This window comes from Dasypus novemcinctus, chromosome 29, assembly GCF_030445035.2.
Source record: "Dasypus novemcinctus isolate mDasNov1 chromosome 29, mDasNov1.1.hap2, whole genome shotgun sequence".
NCBI classification, from domain to species: Eukaryota; Metazoa; Chordata; class Mammalia; order Cingulata; family Dasypodidae; genus Dasypus; species Dasypus novemcinctus.
In genome coordinates this window covers 26865392-26892973 of record NC_080701.1, presented here as the reverse complement: position 1 = coordinate 26892973, position 27582 = coordinate 26865392, and the positions used below count along the sequence as shown (strand labels likewise).

General features: G+C 43.7%; 1 protein-coding gene across 1 annotated transcript in view; it reads right to left on the bottom strand.

Annotated features, from left to right (window-relative positions):
- Positions 1-26247, bottom strand: part of CHRNB3 (cholinergic receptor nicotinic beta 3 subunit) — a 31403-nt gene extending 5156 nt beyond the window's left edge. Inside the window, exons 1-5 of the mRNA XM_004478271.3 lie at positions 26098-26247; positions 16476-16627; positions 14988-15032; positions 3019-3128; positions 1521-2403 (exon numbers count right to left, since the gene is read on the bottom strand). Of these exons, the coding sequence (XP_004478328.2) occupies positions 1521-2403; positions 3019-3128; positions 14988-15032; positions 16476-16627; positions 26098-26149 (1242 nt within the window). The 5' untranslated portion in view covers positions 26150-26247. The remainder of the gene's footprint in view (positions 1-1520; positions 2404-3018; positions 3129-14987; positions 15033-16475; positions 16628-26097) is intronic.
- Positions 26248-27582: the final 1335 nt, after the last annotated feature.

Below are 27582 nucleotides of genomic sequence, written 5' to 3'. Positions count from 1 at the left end.
TATAGTGGCAATAGCTTCTCTCGTACTTTTTTCCCTTTAAGTGACTGAAAAAAAGTCAAATCTTTTTTTCGCCCCAGACACTAGGTAGTGCCTGTGCAAGGAAGAGGAAACATAGAAGGCTATTTCATTATAAAACTGTTAACATTAAAAAACCATCCTCTTGCAAGTTTGTTTCTGGGATCAAGCTCTTGACATTAATTTTCTCAGCTTTTAGAGTACAATAATTGAACCCAATATAAAGTGGTCTATGTATATATATAACTTGTTTTAAGCAACAGACCAGTTTCTCAGTTTGCTTTACACTATTGGTATGTCACGTAATTTTTTCATTCCATTGTGGAAGGACCATTTAGAGGAAGGATAAAAGTGAGAAGAAAGATGGTGTGGTAGTTTGAGACTGTACATGCCCCAGAAAATCCTCTTCTTCAAGCTGGTGCCTTCCTCTGGGTGTGAATCTGTTGTAGGTGGAACTTTTGATTAGGTTATTTCAGATAAGGGCCTTTTGATTAGGTTACTTTGGTTAAGGCATGGCCCAGGGTAGGTCTTACTCCTCTTACTGGAGTCCTTTATAAATGGGATGAATACGGAAAGAGGAAAGAGAGAACCACAGAAGCAGGAAGCTGAAGGCAAGGAAGCCTGGACGAGAAGGGAGAGACCAGCAGATGCCGCCATGTGCCTTGCCATGTGACAGAGGATCCAGGATTGATGGCGGCCAGTCAAGCTGATGATGCCTTGATTTAAACGTTTTCACAGCCTCACGACTGTAAGCTTGCAAGCCAATAAATCCCCATTATAAAAGCCAACCCATTTCTGGTCTATTGCATTTTGGCAGCCTGGCAGACTAAAACCGATAGGTATAAACATTTATAGACTGCTTATGTAATCATAAGGTGGGCCCATATATGCTGAGCCGGCAGCTGGTGTTTTATATTTGTCATTTCTTCCTCATAATAGTACTCCAAGATAGGTCTCTCCTGTCATGAATATGGATCAGAAAAGTGAAGCTCAGGTTAAGTAACTTGTCTCAAGCCATACAGGAAGGGACCATGTTTGAACACAGGACTTTGCCACACCTTTTAAAAAAGTATCTGTAAGCTAAATAACTGCATTCTCTCCCCTCAACAAAATATCTGTTGCAATACTAGATTTTCATATTAATTTAAAACTCAGATTCCTTCTGGTCTTTTATTTCTAAATACTGTGGGCAGGAATATCTATCATCCCATGAATAAAATGAGAGATAAATGACCAGAGACCAGAATAACCGGCTTAAAATAGAACTGAGGCCAGTGATAAGGAATCGTGCTTCGTCTGCCGTTGCTTCACTTTTGCTCATGATATTTTTGTGACTGTCTAAAAATCCACACTAAAATTCATGTTTCCATCAGGGCGTGTTATAATGTTTATGTGTGAAGTAGATAGCTATAACATTTTAAACAATGTCAGAATTTTGCTGCAAATACATATCAGCCTTTTGCGCTCTGCAATAGCAGTATTTTTATGAATATCGGTTTACTCACTTGACTGATAAAGTGTTCCTTTTTCACGTGCTTGGAAATGTATCTAATGGAATCAGCAGCGTTTTCCAAGAAAGCAATCAAAACTTTTTCTCCATCATTAATCTGCTTCTGCTTTGTTTTTTCCAGGACTTTAGCTTTCACCGCTGGTTTACTTTCATCTTTATCTGGGAAAGAGTAGCGGTCCACGTGGTTCTTCATGCAAAGTAGTTTAGGAAGTTTTTGAAGAAATAGCCTCTTGACCCAAGGGGCCATGGGATGGTACGTTGAAGAAGATCTATGGTGAACATTAATTACAAAAACGGTAATGATAATGGACAGGGTAACAAAAATCATAATGAACAATAGGTATTCTCCAATGAGAGGGATGACTTTTGAAGAAGATGGGATTATTTCTTCAATGACTAAAAGAAATACTGTCAGGGAAACCAACACAGACGTTGACAAGGAAAGTTTTTCGCCTTCATCGGAAGGTAAATAGAACACAAAAACTGTTAGAAAAGAGAGCCCCAGGCAAGGGATGATCAGAAAGAGGGTGTAAAACAAAGGCAGCCGTCTCAGAACAAAGGAATAAGTAATAAATGGATATGAATAAAACCCCTCTCTTCTGTTTCCCTTCATCCCTTTTGCATTTAATATTTCCCATTCTCCATTGTCAAAGAAGTCTTCTCGGTCCACCTGCTCGTTTATCAAAATGAGGTCGACCATGCTACCATCGTAGGTCCATGATCCGAACTTCATGGAACAGTTCTGCCGGTCAAATGGGAAAAACTTCACATCTATGGTGCATGAACTCTTATAACTGGCGGGAGGAGTCCAAATGACAGTTCCATTATATCTCACTATGACTTTTGTCATGAGGGAGCCTTCAAAACGTCCATCGGCACTGTAATAAAAGTAGTTTTTCTTTAGTGATTAGCATTTTTTAAAAAGACTGATTTTATTTATTTATTTCTCCCCACCCTCTCATTGTTTGTATTTGCTGTGTCTGTTGCATGCTAGTGCTGGTCGTTTTCTTTTTCTTTTTTTTTTTAGGAGGCCCCAGAAACTGAACCCAGGGCCTCCTATGTGGAGGGAGGCGCCTAATCTCTTGTAATCTCCTGAGCCACCTCCACTCCCTGCTTTGTTGTGTCTCTCATTATGTTTTTCCTCCTTGTGTCTCTTGTTAGGTCATTTTGTTGTGTCAGCTCACCGTCTTGCTCATCTTCTTTAGGAGGCACTGGGAAGCGAACCCAGGACCTCCCATGTGGCAGGCAGGAGCTCAATCACTTGAGCCACATCTGCTTACCGGTGATTAGCATTTGTAGCTTTCTTTTTTTTTTTAACCTGCTGTTGGACTATTTGTATTCTATTACCTGCTATAGTATGAAACAGTATTCTAAAAAGAAACAATACTTTTGCAACTTAAAGTTATACATTTCACTTAGTTATTTTGCCCAAATTAAGTGCTTCTATTTCTAGTCCTAACCTGACTGGTACATTATATCTCTGTGATACTTACTTTTCAAAGAGAACTATATCAGGAAGCCAGAGAAAATCTGACGGAACTTTAATGGAATGAATTCCACCATATTCATCAGGATTCCAGCGTAATTTGTGGTCTGTCCATTCCTGTATGAAATTAATATAGTTATTTTATTCTGAAAATTCAATCTATTAGAATTTGGGCTCTGAGAGTTTCTTTCAATTTACTGATCCAGGTTTTTATTAGGAGAGGGAAGCTCATCTGCTATAGGTCTTATGACCCTATCTGAGATTCGGTGTAGCTCACAGAATACAATTTAGACGGCCACACAACTGGTCAACTTAGCCAGGGCCACACAATTTGCCTGCCTGGTATTCCCCAAATCACCACATCCACCGCACAATGAAGAGGCTTAGCAACCAGTGCCACTGATTCATGATGTACTTTTTCAGTCTCTTTTCTCCTAAGAAAAACACACACAAAAGAACAGCTGATAGATATAACTGTTTTCTAGGAGGGTTGGTCCAGGGATATTTTAATCTGATAATGGCTATCTAATGGTTTACAACATCACTTAAGAGTCTTGGACAAATATTCATCCAATATGTTAATAGGAAACATCTACTATCCACTGCCTATTCTTGATGACATTACAACTTTATCCAATGGAAAAAAAAATTTTCCCAAGAATTTCTTGTTAAGGTCTAATCTGAATTATATTTTGTGAGCTCCCAATTATAGTTTAAATTAGAGTCCTAATATTTCTAGTCTCCAGATGCTTACATATTTTTCCTCATAATAAAATAAAATCATTAAATATGTTTTACAGAGTCTGATGGATCTAGCTTAACAAACTTGAACTTCAGTTAATTGGATTATGAAGGCCAGAGGATGATATAGGGATGACCCAGTTGCAGCAGGAGTGGACCTTTTTTTAAAGACTTTGGACCCAGAACCCTATAAAATCTGGCCTGAAAATTAAATTCTTCTATTCCACTGCCCCTCAAATGGACAGCTGAGTAATAACGTAGGAAAATATAAAATGGCATTTCAGGGAGTTATAGGGCTCTGCTCAATGTGAGGCCTGGAGCCTGGTGATACCAACTTTGTCATTAAAAACCAGGAGCCAAAACAACAACCACAGCAACCACAACAAAGCAAATAAAAAATCAGAAGTCAGCAAACGGATGGCTTCTCTAGATGGGAAAATATTGAAATATTCATGATGCCTGAAAAATGATGGAACTGTGTGCCCAGATGAGACATTAACTGCCTTAGACATAATTTGTGAGCCTCGATCCTTGATGAACAAGTTTTAAAAGATATGGACCCTTAAGAAGCTAGAATTGAAAGCATAAAAAATTGCATGACTCTATGGAAAGTCGTGTATGTGAAGAGTGACAGTTTAAGAGCACAAAGTATTTCCCATATTTACTTGGTACTCACAGGCTTCTCCCTTTTTCCTCCTCTGCCCATTTTGAAGAGCAAATATAACCCACCCCCCACCTCCCGTTCATAATTTCCTTCCCGTTAAGAGACTCTTACTACTGTCTGCAGATCTGAATCTCAGAAATGTTGGTGGGAACTCAGCGCAGTATTCTTTTGTTTCTGTTTCACGTCTACTTTATTCATTTAAATTTTTTTCTTATAAATTCACTCTTCTGTATGTACAGGTCTATAAGCAGTTGTGTAACCACTACCACCATCAAGATACAAAACCTCTCTTTTAGTTTCCAGCTGTTGAACCAAAAACTACTCAATGGGTTGGCTTAACAAAAGGAATTTATTGGCTCACAGTTTCACGGGCTAGAAGGCTTGCTTCCTCCCATGGATGGGAGCTTCTGGCTGGCAAACTTTGGGGCCTCTTGGCTTTTCTGTCACATGGCAATACACGGGGCAACATCTTCTCTTTTCTGGGTTCTGTTGGCTTCCAGGTCCTTGCTTCTCCCACGGCTTCTCCGTCCATGTCCAACATCCTTCACTTATAAGACCTTCCGCCATATTGGATGAAGGCCCACCCTCGCTGGGTTTGGGCATGCCTTAACTGATGGCATCTCCAACGGTCCTATTTACAAATGGGACCTGAGCATGCCTTTCATAGGAGACATGATTTAACCCCCAACCATCTCCAGCATCCAAACAAATCTCTCGTAATCAACCCTCCCACATTGCCACCTCCTGGCAACCATTGATCTGTTTCCTGTTCCTAGAATTTTTATTTTTCTGGAATACCATGTAAACGCAATCATGCAGTATGTACCTATTTGATTCTGACGCATTTTACTTTGTAAAATGCCATTGTGTGTTCCTCCACATTGCATGTATTAGTAATTTGTTCATTTTTATTACTGAGTACCACAGTTTGTTTATTCATTCACCAGTTAGGACATGTGGGTTGTTTCCAGTTTTTGATGATTATGAATAAAGCTGCTATAAACATTTTGTTCAGTTTTGGGGTGAACATAAATTCTTATTTCTCTGGGTGGGTCTTATGGTAAGTGCCTGTTTAACTTTATAGGAAATTGCCAAACTGTTTTCCAAAGTGGCTGCATTATTTTTCATTACTCCTAGCAATATATGAGAGTTCCATTGGCTTTTTATTTTCTCTACCACTCAATATTGTCACATTTTAAATTTTATCTATTATAATAGGTATGAAGAGGTAGCTTGTGATTTTAGTATGCATTTTTCTAATGCGTAATGAAAATGAACATATTTTCATGTACTTTTATGTCATCCATATATCTTTTTTTTTTTTTTTAAGGTACTGGGGGCCAGGGTTTGAAACCAGGTTGTCTGTGGGAAGCCGGTGCTCAACCACTGAGCCACATTGACTTCCCTCAGTTGGTTTTTCCATTTGTTTTGCTCATTGTTTGTTTGTTTGTTTTTCAGGAGGCACCAGAAACTGAACCCAGGACATCCTGTGTGGGAGGCAGGTGTGCAATCACTTGAGCCACATCTGCTCCCACCATCCATATATCTTATTTGATGAAATGTCTTTTAAACCTTTTGCATATTTTCAGTTGGGTTGCTTGCTTTCTTAGGACTGAGTTTTTAGAATTCTTTATATACTCTGGATACCTTCTCTTTGCCAAATATTTGATTTGCAAAAATTTTCCCAATCTCTCATTTGTCTTTTTATTCTCTTAAAGTGTCTTTCTCAGGGTAGAAGTTTTAAATCTTGATGAAGTCCAATTTACCAATTTTCTCTTTATGGATTGTGCTTTTGGTGTTGTGTTAAGAAATTTTTGCCTAACCCAAGGCCACAAAGATTTTCTCTTACATTTTCTACTAGAAATTCTATAGTTTTAGGTTTTAAATTTAGGTCTATGATTCATCTTGAAGTTAAAAATTTTTAAGTATGAAGTAAGGATTGAGGCTGAGTTTTTTAACTAGAGGAGTTGAAGGTTTACAGAAAAATTATGCATAAAATACAGATTTTCCAAATACCACCCTGTTTTTCACACCTCACATTAGTGTGGTACATTTGTTGCAACTGATGAAAGAACATTTTTATAATTGTGCTATTAACCAGCACACCTGAGTGTTTACTGTTTGTGCCGTACAGTCCCATGGATTTTGTTTGTTTGTTTTTGAGTACACATGAGGTTTAGTTTTATGTATAAGAAAGTCCAATTGTTCCAGCACCTTTTGTTGAAAAGACTACACTTTCTCCATTGCATTGCCTTTGCATAGTTGTCAAAAATCAATTGGTCATATTCCCGTGGGCCTATTTCTAAGCCCTCTTTTCTGCTCCATTTGAGTGTCTTTCATCAATACCACGTCGTCTTGACTACCATTCCTTTATAATAAATTTTGAAATCAGATAATGTGAGTTCTCCAACTTTGCTCTTTTTCAAAATTGTTTTGCCTATACAGTTCCTTTGCCTTTCCATAGACATTTTCAGATCAGCTTGCTGATACCTACAAAAAAAATCCTGCAGAGACTTTGATTGAGATTGATTTGAATCTATTAGTTGGGGAGAATTGACATCTTCATATTGAGTCTCTCAACCCAGGAATGTTACCTATCTCTCCACTTATTTAGGTCTTCTTTGATTTTTCCCATCAGTGTTTTATAGTTTTCTGCTCACAGATCCTGCACGTATTCAGTTAGATTTACACTTGTGCTTAATATTTTTTGGTGCTATTATAAATGGTATTAAAAATCCTTTTTTATTTCCAAGTGTTCACTGTTAGTATATAAATATACTGATGACTTTTGTAGATTAAACTCGTAGCCTTCCTTAGTTCATGCAATTCTCAAAAACTTTTTTGTACATTTTCTGCATAGACAATCATGTCATCTGGGAATACAGAGGTTTAGTTCTTCCTTTCCAATCTGACTTTTATTGTTTTTCCTTGCCTTCATTCACTGTCTAGGCCCTCCTGTATGATGTTAAATTAAATAGGAGTATTGAGAGTGGATATCCTTGTCTTGTTCCTAATCTTTGGTGGAAAGCATTTAGTTGTTCATAAATATGTATTAGTTAGATTGTCGTGGGAAAACTAGCATTAAAATTCTTTATAACTCCCACTGCCTCTCTCAAGCTTTCCGTCACCCCATCCTTTTTGCTGCTGGGAGCTATAGCGCTTATTGACCGTGTACTCAGGCTGAACGGTAGCTCATCTCCACCCTCCCTCTGTTTAAAAAAGAAAACAAACCTGCTTGTATTTCATAGTAAAATGTCTGTTAAAACGTGGAGGAATTAGGCAAAGAAGATTGGCCCGCCACGTCCAAGTTCACTGATGAGCAATGGGAGCAAGCACTACGGGCACAGGGGCCTGCAGTGGACTTGCACAGGCGAGGCTCTGCGAGGGGAGGGTCGTGCAAACGATCTCTGCAGAATGAGATCGTTGCAATTGGGAATCAGTGGACATCTGCTGTGTCCGCTGCCTCGCATTCGTCTGCCCTTCTGTTGAAGTACCTCAGTTTCCTTCTAGGGAACCACCTACCTCCACGCTCCACGACCACCACCTTGGGGTGGGGCTGATCTAATCCCCTGCTCCAGGAGCGGAAATGCATGCCAGACATGTCCGTGGTGCTTTTCAGGGATGGACAGACCCCCAAACGAGGGGCAGGGAGGTGCAATGAGGCTCCAGGGTGAGGGCCAGGCCCTTCTCTTACCTGCCGCGATGGGGGATACGGAGCAGCTACGGTGAGGAGGGATCCAGGCTGACATGTGGAGCCCAGGGCCACGCTGCGAGAAGAGCGTAGCCTGATGACACTGCTTGAGCCCTGGGTGAAGCTGCAGGAGAATCCAGCCCTGTCTCACACTGTTCAGAGTGTGCTTTTGTCACTTTGGGTTGGGTTTTCTGTCACTTGCAACTTGCAGGAAAGTCCTAGGCTGATCCCGGGAAGAATGCAAATGGATATCCATCAGGCAGCCAGCGGGCAGCCGACGCAACCTCGGCAGAGGGGCTCCAGCACTGAGCTCTTCCCCTCCAAGCGCATCTTTAAAAAATAACGTTACTGAGCTCGGCTAATGAGTTCGCCCTCCCAGTGCCTTCCATTTGGAACATAAAGATTGTTAGAAACTAACTGCTTAATGGACCCAGGTTTCTTCCTCCTTTAAACACAGTCTTACTCTAAACCCAGTTTTTCCCTGCAAAGAAGACAAAGCAGTACCTAGAATGCTCGTGTTCCTGCCTTGTTGGAAACCCCAGCAAACAGATATTCATTTTACAACTTGGTCTCAAGCAGGGGGTCTTAACCTTTTTTTGTTCCACAGACCCCTTACAAAGCCCACACTATCCTGTGTATTATTTTAATAAATATTTCACACCCGTACCAACACGTCCCCACAAGAATCATGTTTCGTTTTGTTTTTAAATTTCAGCTCAAGCTCTCGGAGCCCTGGTCTAAAGGAACTGGGACAAGGACCACGGGAAACAGAATTTAAAATTAGAAAGATATGACTTGCTTATCCAACCTCCAGCAGCAGGATTAGCAGCTGTGGCCAGAGATAATCTAGAAGTCGTGGTCTACGGACTCACGGTTTTGGGCGTGGGGGGGGGATTAATTCATTCAACAAATATGCAAGGTTTATACTAGGCACTGAGCACAGCCAGGTGATTAAAACAAAGTCCCAGCTGCAAGCAACAAGCAAGAAAACATAAATAATATCCACGCCTTGTGATTGTTGCCTTGAAGGTAACGATTTGAGTGCAATGATAAAGAACAGTGGCTCGGACTGGAAAGGTATTTGGAGGAGATGACGTGTAAGATGAGAAATGAAGCACAAGCAACAGCCAGAGCAGTGGCGGGGGCATGAGTTAGGCAGAACGTCTGCTCAAGATGGAACGGCACGTGGGAAACCTTTTGGGTGGAAAGAGATGAATGATTGGACAAGTGATGGTCACATCTGAATCTTCGAAGAGGGTATAAAGAGATCAATCGTGCGGGGTGGGACTTTTGGACAACACCATTTACCCAAAGGGGAAAGAACATTGCATTGAATTAGAGTCACACCTGAACTGGCTGCCCTTTACTAGTTGTGCCGTCTAGACAAGTCCCATTGCTTCAGCTTCTGTATTCCTTTGTGAGAGACATTCTTTATAAACTCTGGGGGTCCTTTCGTTACCAGATCTGGGGGATCAAAGTTTGCGGTCCCTGAGATGGCCATTCAGAGAAGCTCAGTGGATTTCTCACCAGGTGTGCGTGTACCGTGATGCTGGCTGGGCCCACAACCCAGGGAGGCTGTGGGCTTAGAATGGTACGTACCAACATGATGTACACAAATCACACACTCAGCAGAGGGGGACAGGAATTCAGAGCCCCAAGCTTCCCTCCTGCTGTCTAAGGAGCTGTTTTGTCTGAAAGCCCTGGGGGCACCTGCAGGTTAAACTGCTCGCCCTTCCCTTCCATAAAGTAAGAGATTAGAAATCATATCCTGTGTTTGTGAAGCATGTTCTAGCAAGAAACTCAAAGCCCTTTGCAAACATCAATTCCACAGGGCGGCAGCTCCCAGTTTGAGAGCTATGTTATTGCAGAAAACAGAGTCAAATATCAAAGTTAATCTACGACAACTATGGAAAAAAAGGGGAAAAATACTCCAATTCCAGCTTTCTTAATTCCGAAAAATGCAATCCAAATTCATACCACATATATTCCCTTTCTTACAATATCTTTTCACTCAAAAATGTCTAGTTATTACCATAATCCAAAACCAAAAATTCATTTAAACTTAAAATAGATAACCTTTTAAACTCTTCAAAGTATTCTTAGTTTAATATTAAGACCGAAAGATAGGAAGGAACAAAATATTCCCTGCTCTTGCCTTAATTTGCAGCCCCAGGAACCTGTAGGATATCCAGTTATCTTAAGGTCAGATGTGAAAGTCTTAAAAATAAATTAATCTTTAATGGTAAATATAACGACATGACATACTATATGTCTCATATTCCCTTTAAATCCATGAATTTTTTTTTAAGGCCAGGAAATGCGATTTGTCTGTAAGGATGAGAAAGCCTAAAAAAAAAACAGCAGAAGGAAGTGATATTCACTGAGCCCCTCCGACAGGCCAGCTATCCTGCTAGTCACACTCACCACATTATCTCATTTAACATGCCAACAGCACTGTGAGTTAAGCACTGCCTCTATTTAGTAGATGAAGAGATGGAGGGTCAGAGAGGTTAAGACTTGCCCAAGTTTATGTAGCGAGGCGCTTTGACCCCACTTATTCGGCCCAATTTTTACTCAGGATCACCTGAAGGCAAAGCCCAAAGTGGCCTCCTTTGCTAAGGTCAGAGTCAGGCAGCAGGGGAGGAAGGGATACGGGACGCACACGCCATTCCAGGCTGGGATGCTAATCAGGCTTTGGGGAGCGCACCGTGCCCTGTGAGGCCTGCCTCCCCTTCCTTACAGGTTTTCTCATTTCTCCTCACAGCTCAGCTCCGGGGTCTCTCCAACAGGGCTTCGGTATGTTTGCTGAACTTTTCACTCCTGTGCGACAGGACTCAGCTGCCGCAGAAACGACACTAGCTTAGAATGTGGGCTTGACAGACACTTGAGAGGCACTTTATTTCCCTCAGGATTGTCACGGGGCAGAACAAGCCACGTCTCCGCTACGGCGACGTCAGGGTCCCTTGTGTTCTTATTGTCCCACTTGGGCCTTCCGCGGTGCCAGAAACAGAGTGCGCTCTCAGCAAACGCTTGTTGAGAGAGTGGGGGGATCTGGCATCGTTCGTCGTAGTGATTCTTCTTATGATGACATCTTGGCCAAGGGCCCAATCCTTGTGTCATTGAAAAAAAGGTCAGTTCATTTTCCAGTTTCTTGAAGGTGCTTGCAAAGCAGTGTTCCCAACCTCCGATCCGATGGAGCAGAATCTAAGTACTTTCTCGTGTAGTCTGAGTGGATCAATGTTAATAATATATTTATGGCTTGTAGGGTTTTGATTACTCTCTGGAAGTGTGAAGGAGGAAGAGAGAGTTTGTGAAATATAATCAATAAAACAAAAATAGCTTCTTTTGGAAAACTTCCTCTGGATTCCTAGATTTTTGCCTGATAAAGGTCTCTGGGTTGAGAGAAGAGCAGAGAAATGTCTACATGCACAGAAGAGAATTATGAAAACAGAAGCTAAGACAGGAGAGTTGGGTAAAGAAAGCAAAGCATCTCTGCCGTGTAGGCTTGACCATGGAACACGCTTTTGTCCCAAGTATGGAGAATTTTCTTCTCTATGTGGATATGAATCAGGAAGCATTTTCTAGGGAGGGAAAATGAGAAAAGAGGAGGAACTGGGCATGTTTTTCTTTATTTTGACCGAGGTGTACAGGGGACATTGGAAAGAGTTTCCAAATAGCTTGAGTATTGGTCACTTTATTGGGAATACTATACAAGTGGTTCACAACTTTTCCACTTTTTTGGCTTGAAGAACTTCTATTTGACCTGTAAGACCCAACCAACTTAACTACCCCTTCCCCTCTGAAGCTTTTGCTGACTTCTACCTTGTTTCATTGTCATTTTGATATCATGACAGTACTTCATGTATTCTTTTCTTATGGTAATTATCACATTATGGTAATTATTTTGTTACATATCTAACAGAAGTCCCTCTTCTGGAAGGCAGGGACGTGTTATTCTTTGATATCCAGGCTCTTGCAAAGTATCCGGCACTTAGTAGGTTCTCAATAAACTCTGGGGAATGAACAGAAGGTGGAGTGGATTCTAACTTTCTTGACTCCTCAGTATCCTTCTTAGACCATCTCTAGGAAACCTTAACTGATTCCTCCAGATGAACCCACCGAGATGTCCCAGAGATTGAGGAGCTAAACCTTAGAAGACCAGGATCAGGGATGGTGAGGAGACTAAACGCCCTGAGGCAAGGGAATGATTTCTTTGTATAATCCTGACTTCACTTAATAGCCCGTAGCCTTGGGCATGTCATGTAAACTCTCTAATCCTCAATTTCTCATCTGCCAAGTGAGAATAACAGAACCTACCTTCTAGGATGGCTGTAAGAATAAAAAGAGAGAATCACACGATGCCGGCAGCGTAAGTGCTCCAGCAATCTCAGGTCTTATTATTATTAGCTGCCCTGAAACTAACTAAGATCAGTGTAAAACACCAACGAATGCTTTTTTCAACACCAATTTTATCTCGTTTATTTTTCCATCTCTTTTCTTTTGTCCTGCAACTGTCATTTATCTATTCAACTTTTTAAAAAAGCAGTATCATGGCCAAGCTCCCGTGCCTCCCATTCCACGCAGGCTTCCCTGATTGCCACCTCATGCCACAGAGTTCATCGTTCTCGCTTGCTCCACATTGTTGGTGCCACAGTGTAGTCACACTGACTCACAGCCATTCCCGCGCCACTCCCACTGCACATATGCACGAGTGAGCATCACTTTGACGGTATTTCCGGGGGTTGTAGGGCGGCGCAGCTTTGTTTCTCTTACTTTGGTTCCTTCTATGATTTAAGAAACAGATCTTGCTGTTTGGTACAGAGAAGGCAAGATACGGCAGGAAAGACCCTACCTGGGAGTCAGGAGGCCAAGCTTTCAGCTGGATGAGTTATCAGGCTCTCCTTCCTCTGTAAAATGAGGGTACCTCGGGGTGGTCGAGAGGCTTCCATCACCACAGGAGCCATGACGACCCTTTGCAATTTAAATGGATTCAGAGCCTGTGATTTCCATCACGTCTACTCAATAGGAACCTAAGTCAGTGGGCTGACGTTTCCAGGCATCGGCTTGCTCCACGCTTAGAGATTTCTCTTGTTCTGTTTGGCGATTGGAGATTTTTAGGATTCAACTCAGTCTTGACCAGGTCACTATGATTCCGATGGCATAAATGGGCTGAAAGGCATTTCTGAAACTCTCGCTGGGGCCCAAGGAGCCCGGGGCTCGTACCTCGTACCCCTCCAAGTCTAAAGGAGCTCTCTTTGATGGATATGAATTCTAGTTTTCAAAAATCACGAGAAAAGTGAAAATAGTCTACAGTCGCAATATTAAAGATTGACGTCTGCTGGACCACTATTTCAAGTGAGAGATTAATGAGAGTTTAATCTCAAGGAGAGACTAGAGAAAAAAGTATGTGTGAAGGAGGGAAGGTTTTTGTTTGTGTGCGTCTTTTGTTTGTTTAACCTCGTAGACCTATTTACACTTCGAGAGATAAAGTTTGAATCTTCTCTCTTTCCCAAGTGCAAAGACAGGAATTCTTATTGATCTTTATTAACTCAGATTACTTCCAAAGTCCACAGCCTCTAAATTTCAAATGTGGGAAAAGTTACTGAGGAATGAGATAGATGAATAGTGAGATACATTTATTTAAATCATGCTTTTATATATACAGGGCCAGCTTATTATTTTTCTCCTGGACAGTTTTATTTGCAAGTAAAGTAATATGCAGTTCTGTTTCATAACTTGCTACAACACCCTACCAATTAAAGAATTAGTGGAATAGAAAGTGGTAAGAATTAAAATGGTTCTCTAACTCCAATCAAAATTTTGGAGTGGGAGAAATAGGATGACTCTAAATGGGGGGCAGAGAATTTCCTTGCAGTTCTTTTTATCCACTGATCTTTATAGTTATTAGCAGCAGAAATAACAATGCATATAAAACCTGGATAGATAACTTATTTCAAAAAAAAGTATTTTGCATGTACGTTCTGTGAGATATTTAAGAAATCCCCACCAGGGATATTTTACATCCACAGATAGATGAGAAAATATCTGGACATTCATTAAAAACCAAGTAATTGCTAACAAAACGAAAACCAAAACAAGCCATCAAACCCACCATTCTCCTACTGTCAGGGAAGTATCAATATATATATTTTTTCCTTTCACAGAACATGCAAAATTGAGTTTTGAAAGGTAATTATTTACTAAGCTTCTGGAACAAAAATCTCTCTCCCGGCAGGCTCCTCTGCCTTTAGGTAACAAGCTCTAGCCAAGCTAAAAGCAACAACCTAAGGAGAGGACAGAACACCGTTCAAAAGATATTTTTAGTTTTGCCGGTAAACATGAATTGTTTTGTGCTGGGTTTCACTTTGTTTTGAAATGGGTGGGCTGTCCTTTGTTTTCTTCTTATTTTGAGCCCAGTTCTTTCTAGGGAGCAATACAAAGAAGAGGTCGATTTGGCCAAGGGGGACCAGTGGGCACAGAATCTAACATCCCAGTTTCTCATCCACGTGGGAGAAGGTTGCACCTCCATGCCTTTTCCCGCTTCCCTTCCCAGTAGCCCAGAGACCAAAGCCCTGGCCCTGCCGTCAGGGCCACTCTCCCACCCCCTCCTCACCTCCCCCACCCAGGCCACCCCCCACCGCCCACCCCTCCAGCTCGCGGGAGCAGCAACTCTGAACCCACAAGACCTAGAAGCTTCCAGGATCTGCTCTCCACGGCTCAGAAAAGAGAAGAAAGAAGACACCCTTCCCAGCCAAGCCCAAACAGCTCCTGGAGGAACCACATCCACTCTTGAGAATAACTGATAATATTTCAAATGGGAACCTTTCTAAACAGAGAAGAAATGAAGGCCCTGGAACGCAGTCCCTGAGTGTAAATTTACCTGCTTGAGCCACACGTTTGTCGTCATTAGCTGATTCTTTTCATCCTGAGAAAATGACAATTAAAAATATTGGGTAAATGGAAATTAAACGAAGATTTTGTCAGAGAGCCCTAGGAGTCTTTGCCATGGTCAAAGTGTACAAGGTTTCTCAATATTAAAACAGTGCAATGGCATGACTGAAATACTATACATATTTATTTCAATTGAAAAAATAACGCAGGTATCAGTTCATCGCTGCGATATTTATATACAATTGTATAATCCTTAAAGGGGTGAGAAGTAGAACAAAATACCAGCTAAATGGGAGGCGGACCAGGCGAAAGGAAGTGGAAACTCGACTTTGCACGAATTTCAAGCAGGAATCTGGGGACGCTGCGGCAGCCTGGGCGCCGTGGGGAGTGGGCACGCTGTGTGGTGGGTGGGGGCTTTGGGCAATGGGGGAAGAAGATTCTGGGACATTGGGGACCACAGCACAGGAGGATTTGGCAGCATGGGGGAACGGGGGAGGGGAAACTTCAAGTTCACAGATTTTCCCCAGGAAAATGGGAGCCCACCAGGAACAGCAGGTATGGGTGAGTTCAGGGAAAGCTAGGGGGTTCTCGGGGACCCAGGCAGGTGACGGGTCGCCCAGACAGAGCAGCATCCCCGAGCCCGGGGAAGGCCTGGCGCGCGCAGCCGTCTCCCCTCGCCCTGCGGCGACCCCCTGCCAGCCCCATCAGGGCCAGAGTGCACCTGCCGGGACGCAGCGCTCCCTCCTCGCCCAGCTCGCCCTCCCGGCCCTGGGTGCTCCTGCAAATCTATGGGGGCACCGGTGCCTTGTAGCAACCTTAGCCACTCCCCAGCCCAAAGACTACAGCGTTGCAAAGAAAATGTCCTGTGGTTCTAGCAATGGAAGAAATTAAATCATAGGTGTGGAGACAGTGGCCACCGGAGGTGCTGAAGGCAGGGAGAGGGAAAAAGAGGTGTAGCATGAGGGCATTTTTAGGACTTGGAGTTGTCCTGAATGACATTGCAGGGACAGATGCAGGCCATTATATCTCCTGCCATAACCTGCAGAATGGAGTGGGAGAAAGAATAAACCACAATGTAAAGTATAATCCATGCTGCGTGGCAAAGCTCCAAATGTGTTCATTAAATTACAATGAATGTACCACACTAAGGAAAGAAGTTGTTAATGCAGGAAAAGAGGGAAGTGTAAGGAGGGGGCCTATGGGAAGCCCCTATATTTTTTTACATACCATTTTATGTAATCTAAGTAGCTTTTAAAAATAAATAAAAGATATATTTTTTTTAAAAAGTCCTCCATGGTACTCTTCATTCCTTCCTGGGGTCATTTCACTGGCCCTTGGAGGCATATTTTCTCTCAGTAAATTATTTTTAAAATTTGAAAGGGCAGACCAAGGGGCAAGAAAAGGAAACAAAATCTTAAGCTTGTAAACCGGTTAAGGAATGCAATTTCTTGTTAGCTTAGTGCCAAGGATTACTCACCATGTCTACCAGCTGAGATATTTTCAATCCAAAATACACTTTTATGGTGTCATTCGAATTTAATACAGGGCGAACCCATTTCTGATAACCTTGGAATAAATGTCTGAGGAGGGCATCTTCATTTCCGGCGACTGAACCGAATCCTTCAGCGGCTGTAAAAGTCATGAGGGAACCTAAATTAACGGGCCAAGCGTCAGAGCTGGTTTAGCATCTTGTGGTTTCTGGGAGGAAGTGGGGAGCTGAGTACCGCAGAAACCTCCATGTATCTCTAAACAGCCTAATTCCGCAGAGGCAACCTTGAGGATATGGGTTTCTCCTTATCGCTCTTCTCACGCTTGCGCCCACTCTTCCACAAAACATGCCCTGCTGAAGACAGAATCTATACTTTATCCGGAACTTTAGTCCCTCCCAGGACTTTCCCCTTGGAGTCAACACATTGACCCCAAAAGGATCATCTCCAAGTCGCCCCCTCCTGCCCCTTCCCCTCTCTCTCCGGTCTCCGCCTAAATGCCACCTGCTTCTAGACCTGCCTCTGCCCAAGGGCTGTTCTCCATCAGGCACACTGCGTGTCTCCCTGGCGTCCGGGATCACACTTTTGAAGCCGGCTAGTAAGACAGGGAATTAATAGACGGCTCTGGAACCTGGCAGAGTCCACGTGGACATCAGTAACCCCCAAGATGCTGCTGGAAGACCCTCCCCAAGATTCTGCCATCCAGAACAAAGGCTTCTTCCTTGGAGCAAGGAAAAGCCCGGATGTTCTCTAGGGACTTTATCATTGGGTCCTCACTAAGGGACTGATGGGTGGGGTGACCAATCCAAACAGTGAACAGCTGGAAACCTTCCCCTGCCATTAGCAAAGGGGCGGAATAATTAACAGTTTAAAAGCCAGGCACAGCCTGAGCGTGGGCTCCTGCCCTGCTCTCACCTCTGGACCCAAACTTGCCCTCTGTACGCTGCTCTCACCATCCTCCCTCTGCCATGTGGCCACGCAAGTCAACCTAGGGATTTAAAATCTATAATGGGGAATTGTCGCTTGTAAATCAGCCCTCTTTATCCCTTTTCACCCCCTTCCTCTCTAGCTGGGGCCCCTGCTCTGTTATTTTCTCCCATTTCTCTTCCCTCCCTACCTGAATAAATCACTGTGCTAACTCACCTGGTGTGCTCTCGAAATTCATTTCTGCAACCTAGCCAAGAACCTAGATAAAATCTGGTAACACTTCATATTTTACTGATTTGTCATCTGTCTTACCCTTAAGATCTATGATGGTGGGGACGGAGCCGCTTCTATTTCTCGTGTTTACCTGGCACCTAGTACAGCGCCTGGCACACAGCAGGGGTTCGCTTTCTAGATACTTAGCAAAGGAATCCGTGACTGGAGCACGCCTAGTTTGCATTCCCCCGTCACGTATTTATCGAACCCTTGCCCTGTGCCACCCACTGCCCTCGTGCCTTCTTCCTGATGAGCTCTTGCCTTTTGAATTCCCTTCCTGGTAAACAGTTCTTCTCCACCACCAAATTACCCCCACCCCCCCGCCCCGCACCGTAGTCTTTTCCAGGGGACACTTCTTTTATTTCCCACTGAGCGACACACATGGTGGGCAATGATCGCGTTGCCCAATCGAAATCCAAAAAATTCCTGGTAAGAAGAAAAGCAGAATAGCCGTCGCTCCTGCCATGCGCGGGACATTTTCATCAAAGCATTCTACCCAGGGGGTAGCCGAGAGGAGCATAGCGCTAGGGTCCTCCGTGCTTGAGCCTGCTCCAGCCTTTCTCTTCCGCTCAAGAAAGCATATTAAAATGCAAATGAGCGGCAGAGTGAGGGAAAGTCCAACCTGTGTCCTCATTTCTTTAAAAAGTGAAGGGGGGGGGCGCAGATGTAGCTCGGTGGTTGAGTGCCTGCCTACCATGTACGAGGTCCCGGGTTCAATCCCCCCGTACCTCCTAAAAAAGGAAAAAAAAGTAAACCATTCTCAGACTTTGATGCTTTAGCCAGAGCTGCATTAAGAAGCAGGGTAACATCAAATGCAATGAATGTGCCACACCAATGAAAGAGGTTGTTGATGTGGGAGGCTGGGGAGGAGGCATAGGGGAACTTCTTATATTCTTTAATGTAACATTTTGTGTGATCTATGTATCTTTTTAAAAAGACAATTTAAAAAACAGTTTTTATGTTAAAAAAAAAAAAGCAGGGTAACTGGGCAGGTGACAGGGCACCATTATGTTGAGTGAAGCAAGTCAGACACAAAAGGACAGCCACTGTGTGACTGCAGTACTGTGAACTGAATCTACCACACAACATATTGTATGACTCCCATTTATAAAAAATGTAAATATAATTCAATTTATAAAGATGAAATCAGATTAGTGGTTAGGTAGGGCTGGGGAAGGCATGCTAAGGGGTGTGGAATTTTCCTTTCTGAGGTCATGAAATGGCTCACGTGGCCACTCGGCTCGCCGCGTGGGCACTGGCTTGCCGCACAGGCACGCTTTCTCTTTTCCGTCTTTTACCAGGAGGCCCCAGGGGGCAAACCCGGGTCTTCCCATATAGCAGGTGGAATCCCTATCACTTGAGCCACATCCGCTTCCTGGTTCTAAAAAATTTTTTGTGGTGATGAATGCACAACATTGTTATTATAGTAAAAGCCATTGGTTATACACTTAGATCATATGGTATATGAACAGATCTCAATAAAACTGCTTAATAAAGAAACACGTAATTGTGCAAGAATAGCCAGAAATAGCAGCTATGTACAGCAGGGGAAACATAGATTGAGAAGCGGAGAATTTTCTTATTTGTCTGTTTTTTTAAAAATCATTATTATTGAAATAATGAAAATACTCTCATGATTGAAGTGACGAATGCACAGCTATGTGATTATGCCAACTACCACTGCTCATACACTTTGGATGAATTGTATGCTTTATTAACGTTTATCAATAAAATCGATTTGTTGGGTCCTAAGTCCTTACAGGAAATGTAGGGTGAAGGAGGGAGTTGAAATTTCCCGAAGTCTCATTAGGGAAGAGAGGTTCAGTGGCACAGGCTGAAATTTCTTGACGTCGTTCCTGACTCCCATCCAGACTCTCAATTTCCTTCAAAATACATCCCAGTGCTAAAACTTTCCCACTTCCTCCACTTGTACCTCCCTAACCACAAACTCTGCTCACTCTCTCGTGGCTTATTTACAGTCCCGGTTTCTAGTTGCTTCCCCTCCTGTCCCTTTACGTCCACTCTCCACACAGCAGCTCACGAGAGCTTGGAAGAACAGAAGAGGCTATGCCATTCCCCTGCTCCAGCCTTCCAAGTGGCTCCTCACCAACCTTAGAAACCCACCTCAAGGTTCTCTACGGAAAGGCCCGACCGCCTTGTCCTCTCACCCTCTCCCACATGCCCCGACCCCTCCTCTCCAGGCCCTCGTGCCTCTCTGCTCTTTTCAGAACATGCCCCCAGAGCTCCTGATGGTTTTCCCCCTCACTCTGTCTGCTGTTTGCTCCAACACCATCTTCTCATGGCATTCGATTTTCCATCAGGGCATGTTATCATATTAAATGTTTATCGTCTGCCCCACCAGAAAACGCCACCTCCGTGAAGACAGGAACTTTCTGTCTCACTCAATATTTATCTCCAACCCCTAGAACAGTAGTCTGGCACATTAAGTAGCTGCTGAGCAAAGCACTGAGGACAGAGCAAACATTTGAGTAACCATCGCCGTCAGCGGTTTGGCTTTTGTTTGGGGGAGAAGGTTTGGCAAGTTTGGGCCAGAGCTGAATTGCAGAGGACAAATGCGAAGCTGTGTGTGCCACAGCCAACCTCTTTCTGGCCTTCCCTGAAGCAGGCAGCCCCTCCTCTCAGACAGACTCTTGTTTGAAGGGCACTTTGGCTGACATTGCTAGCCCTCTGCCCAACAGCGAGTCTCTCTTTCTTCCTAGAAATAGACTAATTTTTTTTCAGGTTTGCATGCCTGCTTAAAATATAGCAGCTCCCCTGCTCCCTTGCAGAGTGGGATGGCCAGGTGACACACCTGTGGGATGGCCAGGTGACATACCTGTGGCCAACTAAGATACCAACGAAAGCCACTGGGCGGGGTTTACAGGAAAGATTGAGAAAGAGGATGGACTCAAGCCCAGACATACCTTTCCGGTTTTCACTTCCCCCTTCTTCCTGCCTGGACCTGGGACAGGATGACTACAGGTTTGGCAACCCAAGCATCCTGCAAGCCTGACAAAATCTACATGCACAGGATAAAAAGACAGAAGGAGCCTGGGTCTCCCACGGCATTATGGAGCTGCCACACCAGCCCAGGATGGCCAGTCTCCAAATTTCTTGGTATGAAAGAAAAAAACAATTCCCTATTTGGTCAAGCCACGGTTACCACTGTTATGTGCTTCTGAATGCACAGTCTTATATTGGCATCAATTTATTAGCCTGCTGAGGGTGCCAAATTTTTGACCTTCCTTGAGAACCCATGTGTCCCAGTCTGTCCCCATTAGCACACATTACTTAAGACACGGTCTCCCAACAGTTTGTGACACCCCAGGGAGTCTGAGAGCAGCTGAATAACGTCTGGACCAACCAACACGCACATTCTTGAGGTTCTAAGTTCCCACAACCCTGAGCCAAGAGAATGTGGGGCAGATGGAGGGTTCCTCAACATCGTTTCCTGGAAGGAACGTTTTAGACATTTTGAAGGGAGGTGGAATTGCATGTCAGGAGGAAAAACATCTCCAACCTTTGCAACCCCAAGTCCAAACCTTCCCAGAGGATATTTGGATCTTGATCTTCACCAGGACCCAACAGGAAGTGAGATCTGTTCTTTCAGGGACACGGCTATGTTTCCACCTGTGTTACGAATATCAGAGGGTGAGGCCAATGAACCAAGGAAGAAATATACAAATCTGTACAGATCAAAACAGACCTCAGCAGCAACAACAAAAAATCTTGGGAAGCGGATTTGGCTCAATGGATAGAGCGTCCACCTACCACATGGGAGGTCCAGGGTTCAAACCCAGGGCCTCCTGACCCATGTTGTGAGCTGGCCCATGCGCAGTGCTGATGCACGCAAGGAGTGCCATGCCACGCAGGGGTGTCACGGCGTAGGGGAGCCCCACACGCAAGGAGTACGCCCCGCAAGGAGAGCTGCCCCATGCGAAAAAAGTGCAGCCTGCCCAGGACTGGCACCGCACACACAGAGAGCTGACACAGCAAGATGATGCAACAAAAAGAGACACAGATTCCAGGTGCCGCTGACAAGAACGCAAGTGAATACAGAAGAACACACAGCAAATGGACACAGACAACAGACAATGGGGGTGGGGGGGAAGGGAGAGAAATTTTTTTTTTAATCTTAAAAAAAAAGTCTTCAAGCTTCTGGAACCTTCCCAAAGTAGGAGCTGAAGTCATTGGCTTATTAGAGCATATTTAGAGACCAGGCCTGGAAATGTCCGTAGTTTGTCCTTCCTGCAAAATAGGACATTATGAGGAAGGGCAAGTGTTTCTCACAGTTGATTCTTTGAGGCCAGGGCCTCCCTAAATATTTGATGATATTCGGCAAATGAACAAATAAATAAATAAATGAAACAAAAGGCCACAACAGCTGCTGTCTGTGCCACAAAGGAGGGAGGCAGAGCTTTAGTGCATGTAAGATCACAGATATGCTTAGAATTTTCAGAACAGGTTGTCTTTTTTTGAAGGAATAAATGAGATCTGAAAAGTTGCATGTAAACCAAATTGTTGCAGATTGACTTATTTTAAATTAATTAGAGAAGACCAGTGTTTTAAGATACATACATCTCAGTAACCCATTAACTGACCGAGAAACTGCTCTTGAAAGACAAGTGACTCCCATCTTGGATGCATCCTGAGAAAACATTTGTCTTCATAAATAATTCCTTCATGGATAATGGCTCCCAGGTCAGGGATTTTTCCACCACCCACAGCTCCTTGAGGACTTCGGAGTGGGGAGTTGGGGAGAGGGGAAGGACTGTTTCCTCCACTTTGGTCTCCTTTTTACTTTAAGCGAATGATTTCAACAATTCGATTCTACGAACGCATATTCGTGGCTATTGCTCTTTATTGTTGCTGTGTCGTTGTCAGCATTGCATTGTGCAAAACGCTTGCCGTTTAAAAGCAATTTACTACCTGGAAGAGAGATATTCAAAAAGGAGGCCACAACTAATATTTGTCTGGTCCTAGGGATGTACTAAAAATAGCACTGGCATTTTATAGCCTTCTTCTATCTGCTGTTGTTGCAGCTGGCCTCTGGCACAGACGCCCCTCTGTGGCTGCTCTCCTTGGAGGGGTCACCCCTATGCTTTCCAGTGAAGGAGTGCTCCAGCTTAAAATCTGACCTGGGCTTCCCACATTTCCTTGCTTTGACTCCTGTTCTATAATTCCCCCTCCCCCATATGCTCAGTGCCCTGCAGTGTGTTCTGAGGATGTTTGCTGCCTTGCTAAAGATTTTAATCATCTCTGTTTTGATAAAAAAAGACTTTCATGTCTCCCTGAATCCCAGTTTTCACCTTTCCTCTCTTCTCTCTCTTCTCCCTGCTTAATCTTGGTCTCACATTTTTTTCTTTCCAAGCTCTTTCCTTTGGGGCTAGGCATGCAATTCCACAGGTGGAAGGCAAGAAGAGGACAAGAGGGCACGCGCCAGCAATCCAGACAGATGGACAAGAGGCAGAGGGTGCTGCCTGTTATTTCCTCTCCGTGGGTCATGGGCTGGGCAGGTGCTCCAGGCCAGCACGCTGCTCTTGGCTCAGAATCCCGAGGCTCTTGCCAAACTCCCTAGAACGCGAATCAGACAAATATTTATTTTACATCGAGAGACACTGGACTCAGATTTAGAGACCTGAGTTCTGGTCTTGATTCCGAGCTGCACGATCTTAAGCCAGGCATTTAACTTCTCCCCACAAAAACAGGGTGAGGATGATGTCTAAGGCCGCTGGCACTTAGCACCTCCTGGGCTGCTAGAATCTTTGGGTCATGCTATACCAACAAAAGGTAGCTCATCAAGGTCAAATATTTAATGCCACAGATACAGATGGGAGCCAAAGTTTACCATGTGTCACCAACTGGGAAGCAGCTCTGCACTCCTGCAACCAAGAAAGTATCCAGACGAGTAACTAGAGCGATCAGGAGGCTAGGGAGGTCTGCACGGCAGCGGGTTGGGGCTCTCACACCCCCAGTAAATGAACCTGAGGGATGTGGACGAGGTGCCCAGTGCCAGCTTGAGACAAACAACTTTTTCTGGAACCTCTGGCCTCTTGTCCCTTCTTATCCTGCCCCCTTCCTTCAGGCCCTCAGCGCCCCACGCTCTCTCCCCAACCCAATGTCACATCCGCTTTCAGCCAAGGGTTCACAAGTTCATTCACACCGAGGTATAAATAATTGATAAGACTTAACAGATGAAAAATTCCAATGATTATGATAATGCCATTGTGTATCCTCAGCCAAGACTGTACGGCAATACTTGATGACTTTCAAGCCTCAGCAACTGTGTTTGGGAGAGCGAGACACTTTTTGGTATATTTTGGGTTTTGCCTTCTATCATCACCCCCTCTTCCAAAAAAAAAAAAAAAAAAATACTACCACAAATATGGGAGCCTCTTCTGTCAACACATAGAGTCAGCCCTGAGGGTGAAATCCAATGATAAGCATTTAATGGATCCTTGCTAGGATGAGAGCTGGCTAGAATGACTTTGTTTTCTCCCTCTTGCATCCCCATCTGCTGGAACCATGCCCAAGATAAAGCAGATGCTCGATAAATATTTATGGACTAAATAAATGAATAAACGTAAGTTATCATTTATTAAGAGCCATAGGATGAACAAGATACAAGCCCTGCTTTCTGGGTGCAGATGCAAACATGCAGGTGTGAATTAGCGACCCAAGAGATGTCCCGTGGCTGTGCAGAGCGATCCTTTACACCAAAGTCAGGTGTAAAACTGAGGCGTTGCCCCTTATAATTTGAAAAAAGGTAGTTCTGTGTCACAAAGAAGAAATTGTTTTCCTTACAGTGGGCAGTAAAGTTAAAGAGCTTAATGAGAAGGGGTACAGATGTAAAAATAAAAATAGATTCCAAGACCTAAAAAGAAAAACAGATTCTGAAAGAGCTAGAAAAACTCAGAGACGTAAGATTTAATACAGGTTGTTACATAGATTCATATGGATCTATGACAAATGCATACAGCTCAGGATACCTTCCCAAATTCTTGCCGTCTACATAATGGAGAATGAGTACAGGCTTTCCACCAATTCTGGTTTTCCTCCAATTCCAGTTTTCTTATGCAACCAGTACTGTGCAGAGTGGATAACACATTGCTGAACCAAGAGAGAACTTGCTAACTACCCTTGCTAACCAGCAAGAACATTTCCCTGGGGAAAGAATTCTACAATAAATAGAATACCCTAAAAAATTAAGAAAAAAATATTGGAAATGTGCATTAATTGCTTGCTAAAACACACAGAAGTTAAGTATTATTTTTATGATTTCAAGACTTTGCAGAGACCAAATTTAGTGATATATGAAATTGGGTTTGATGATGTCTGCACTTAGAGATTTCTGTGCTTGATTTTGTGTTCCTGGTAGGAGGAAAGACTACATTTTTGAAGGTATGAAAATGCTTAGGTGTGCCTCATGTCCCTATGACTTTAAAATCTAGGATTTATTTCTGGACCGGGGTAAATCTATGTCAGTGCCTCCCATTCTCAGTCTGAAAGTCACAATAACCAAACGTGGAAAAAATGCTAGTGGGAAATACAAACTGCTAATGGAACTACGTGGCTTTCTCACTGTCTGGCTCCTGACTTTGGATGCTTTCTGGTGTGATGAGAAGAGCTTTCTGTGTTTAAGTTACATAAAAAATGAAACAATTCCAAAATCAAAAAAAAAAAACAACAACAGAAACTTAAAAACTGGCAGGTGCAAATGATCATTGTTTTCTAGAGTCTTCAGTGTTTTCTTTTTCCTTTTTTCCTCTTTCCTCTTTGTCCCCTCTCCTTCTCTCTCTTTCTGCCCCTCTCCCTCCTTTCACTCTTATCTATTCTCTTTCCTCAAGAATTCCTCTATTTTCAGTCAGATAATGATCACATAAAACAAACACATATTCATGGACATTTAAAAAGTACTGCTGTTTGTGATAGACAAATATACTGTATCTACCAATACATCCAAATTTATTAAAGTATTTATGTAAGTTTATGGGATACATTTGGCAAAATTAAATCTCTATACACAGGTATAGTGACTATTAGTAGTTATGATATATAAATGTGGAGATAGAACATTTCTGTGCCAAATATTTTAACAATTCTCTGAGCACCATTCAGTACATTCAGCAACATTTTTCCTGCTTCTGTACCTTCCTATAGAGTTAATGATGCTTCAGAAGGAATAACAAAATAAATGGCAAAAGCATAAACATTAAGGATTTTGCTGAAATGATTTCTTTTAGAAATATACAGAGTGCACAAAATTACCCATATGAGTCACATTTTAAAATATTATACCAGATGTATCTATATTACATTTCGTAGACCTAACATCATCAACCCCACACTTTTACCTCTCTTGCTTAAATAAGGCAACAATTACCATTTTAATTTAGCTCAACTCAAGCTTACCTGAGGGGGTGACAGCAAGAATCAGGAGCAGTGGCACAAAACCTCGCAGCATGGTGTTGTCACTCTTGGAAGGATAATTTCTTCCTTGTCAACCAAAGAGTATTTCCATCGGAAGATGAGTTTTTGAAAAGAGAATGCTGCGGCTCCAAGTCCGAAAAGCACCCCAAGGGGAAAGGAGACACCCAGAGTGGGATAAAATAGTCTCCAAGCCTCTCCCATCAGGGTGAAGTCTCAAAGTAGATGCCATTGATTTCCCGTCAGCTGTCAGATCCTGTTCACCTAAGGGCTATCCCTGGGTCCTAACTCCTGACTTATTAAGTCACTCTGTCGCAAAGAGATGCAGGGCAGTGGTGGAAGGATGACGTTCCAGAACTTACGGAATGTTCTGTGCTGTATTCCTTATCGTTGGAGAACTGGGCCAAGGAGGAAAGACTCCTGTCTGTACCATGCAACTTGGAAGTTAGCCAGGTTTTCACACACATTCCTCCCCTGGTATCTTTTCCTTTTCGACACGGAGTTGAAGAACAACGAAGGCATGCTTTAGCCTCCCAGGTTAGAGGGTGGGAGCTCACGGGTTTCCCTCCCAAAGCAGCTCTGTACTTCCCTCAGCCCACCAGTTCCATCTGAGCCTCCGCAGGGAAGGGAGTGTGCTGGGAGCTGAGTCTCGTTTGGGTTGAGATGAAGAGCCTGGTGGAGTCAGCCTTTCCTTGTCTCACCTTGGCAGTGGGTCAGTGCTCTTCACACGCCCAGTGGGCCCTTCACAAATACAAATCTAGTGACCGGAAGGGTAAGGTTAGGGCTGGAGAGAGAGGAGGGCAGGTGGGCGCATAGGGGGTACCTGGGTGGGTGCAGCAGGCACCAGGTGCTGATGAACTTGACTTTACAGGCACTGATTGGGCCTGATTTTGAAATTTCTCACTGATGTCTCACCAAGCCTCCACCGTGTGCCTTTCAAACACCCTCTTGGAGCCCCACCTTCAGGACTCCTGAGCCCCCACCCCTCTCAGCACGACCTCCCTCCCTTTCAGACCTCGGGGTCCCCTGAAGGCAGGCCGTGTTCTTTGACCCCCGATCCTCCAGGCCTATCGCAGACAGGTGCTTTGAAGACATTGCTTGACTGTAGGGAGAAAGGAAAGAAGGCTCCATCTGAACTGTGCTCCAGGCCTGCTATGAATTTACAGCTGTCTCGGGAAAAAATTAGGCACCACTGGCCCAGGTGGGCGGGAAATGTCGTGTTTCTTTATTTCCAGTCCATCAAATGCCACAAAGCTTGTCAGTCCACTCCCTGCCAGGAAACCCACCCTTAGTCATCACAGGGGCCCCGTTCCCTCCCCTAGGACAGCAAAAGAGCCTGGGAGGCTTTGGGGGACCCCCACCCCAAGAAAGGCCTGCAGCCCTCAGTGCCTCTTGACCACAGCTGACGGGGTCAATGGACTCTCGCTGGATGCTTCCTCTCGGCTGCCCTCATTTGGTCATTTGTCTGGC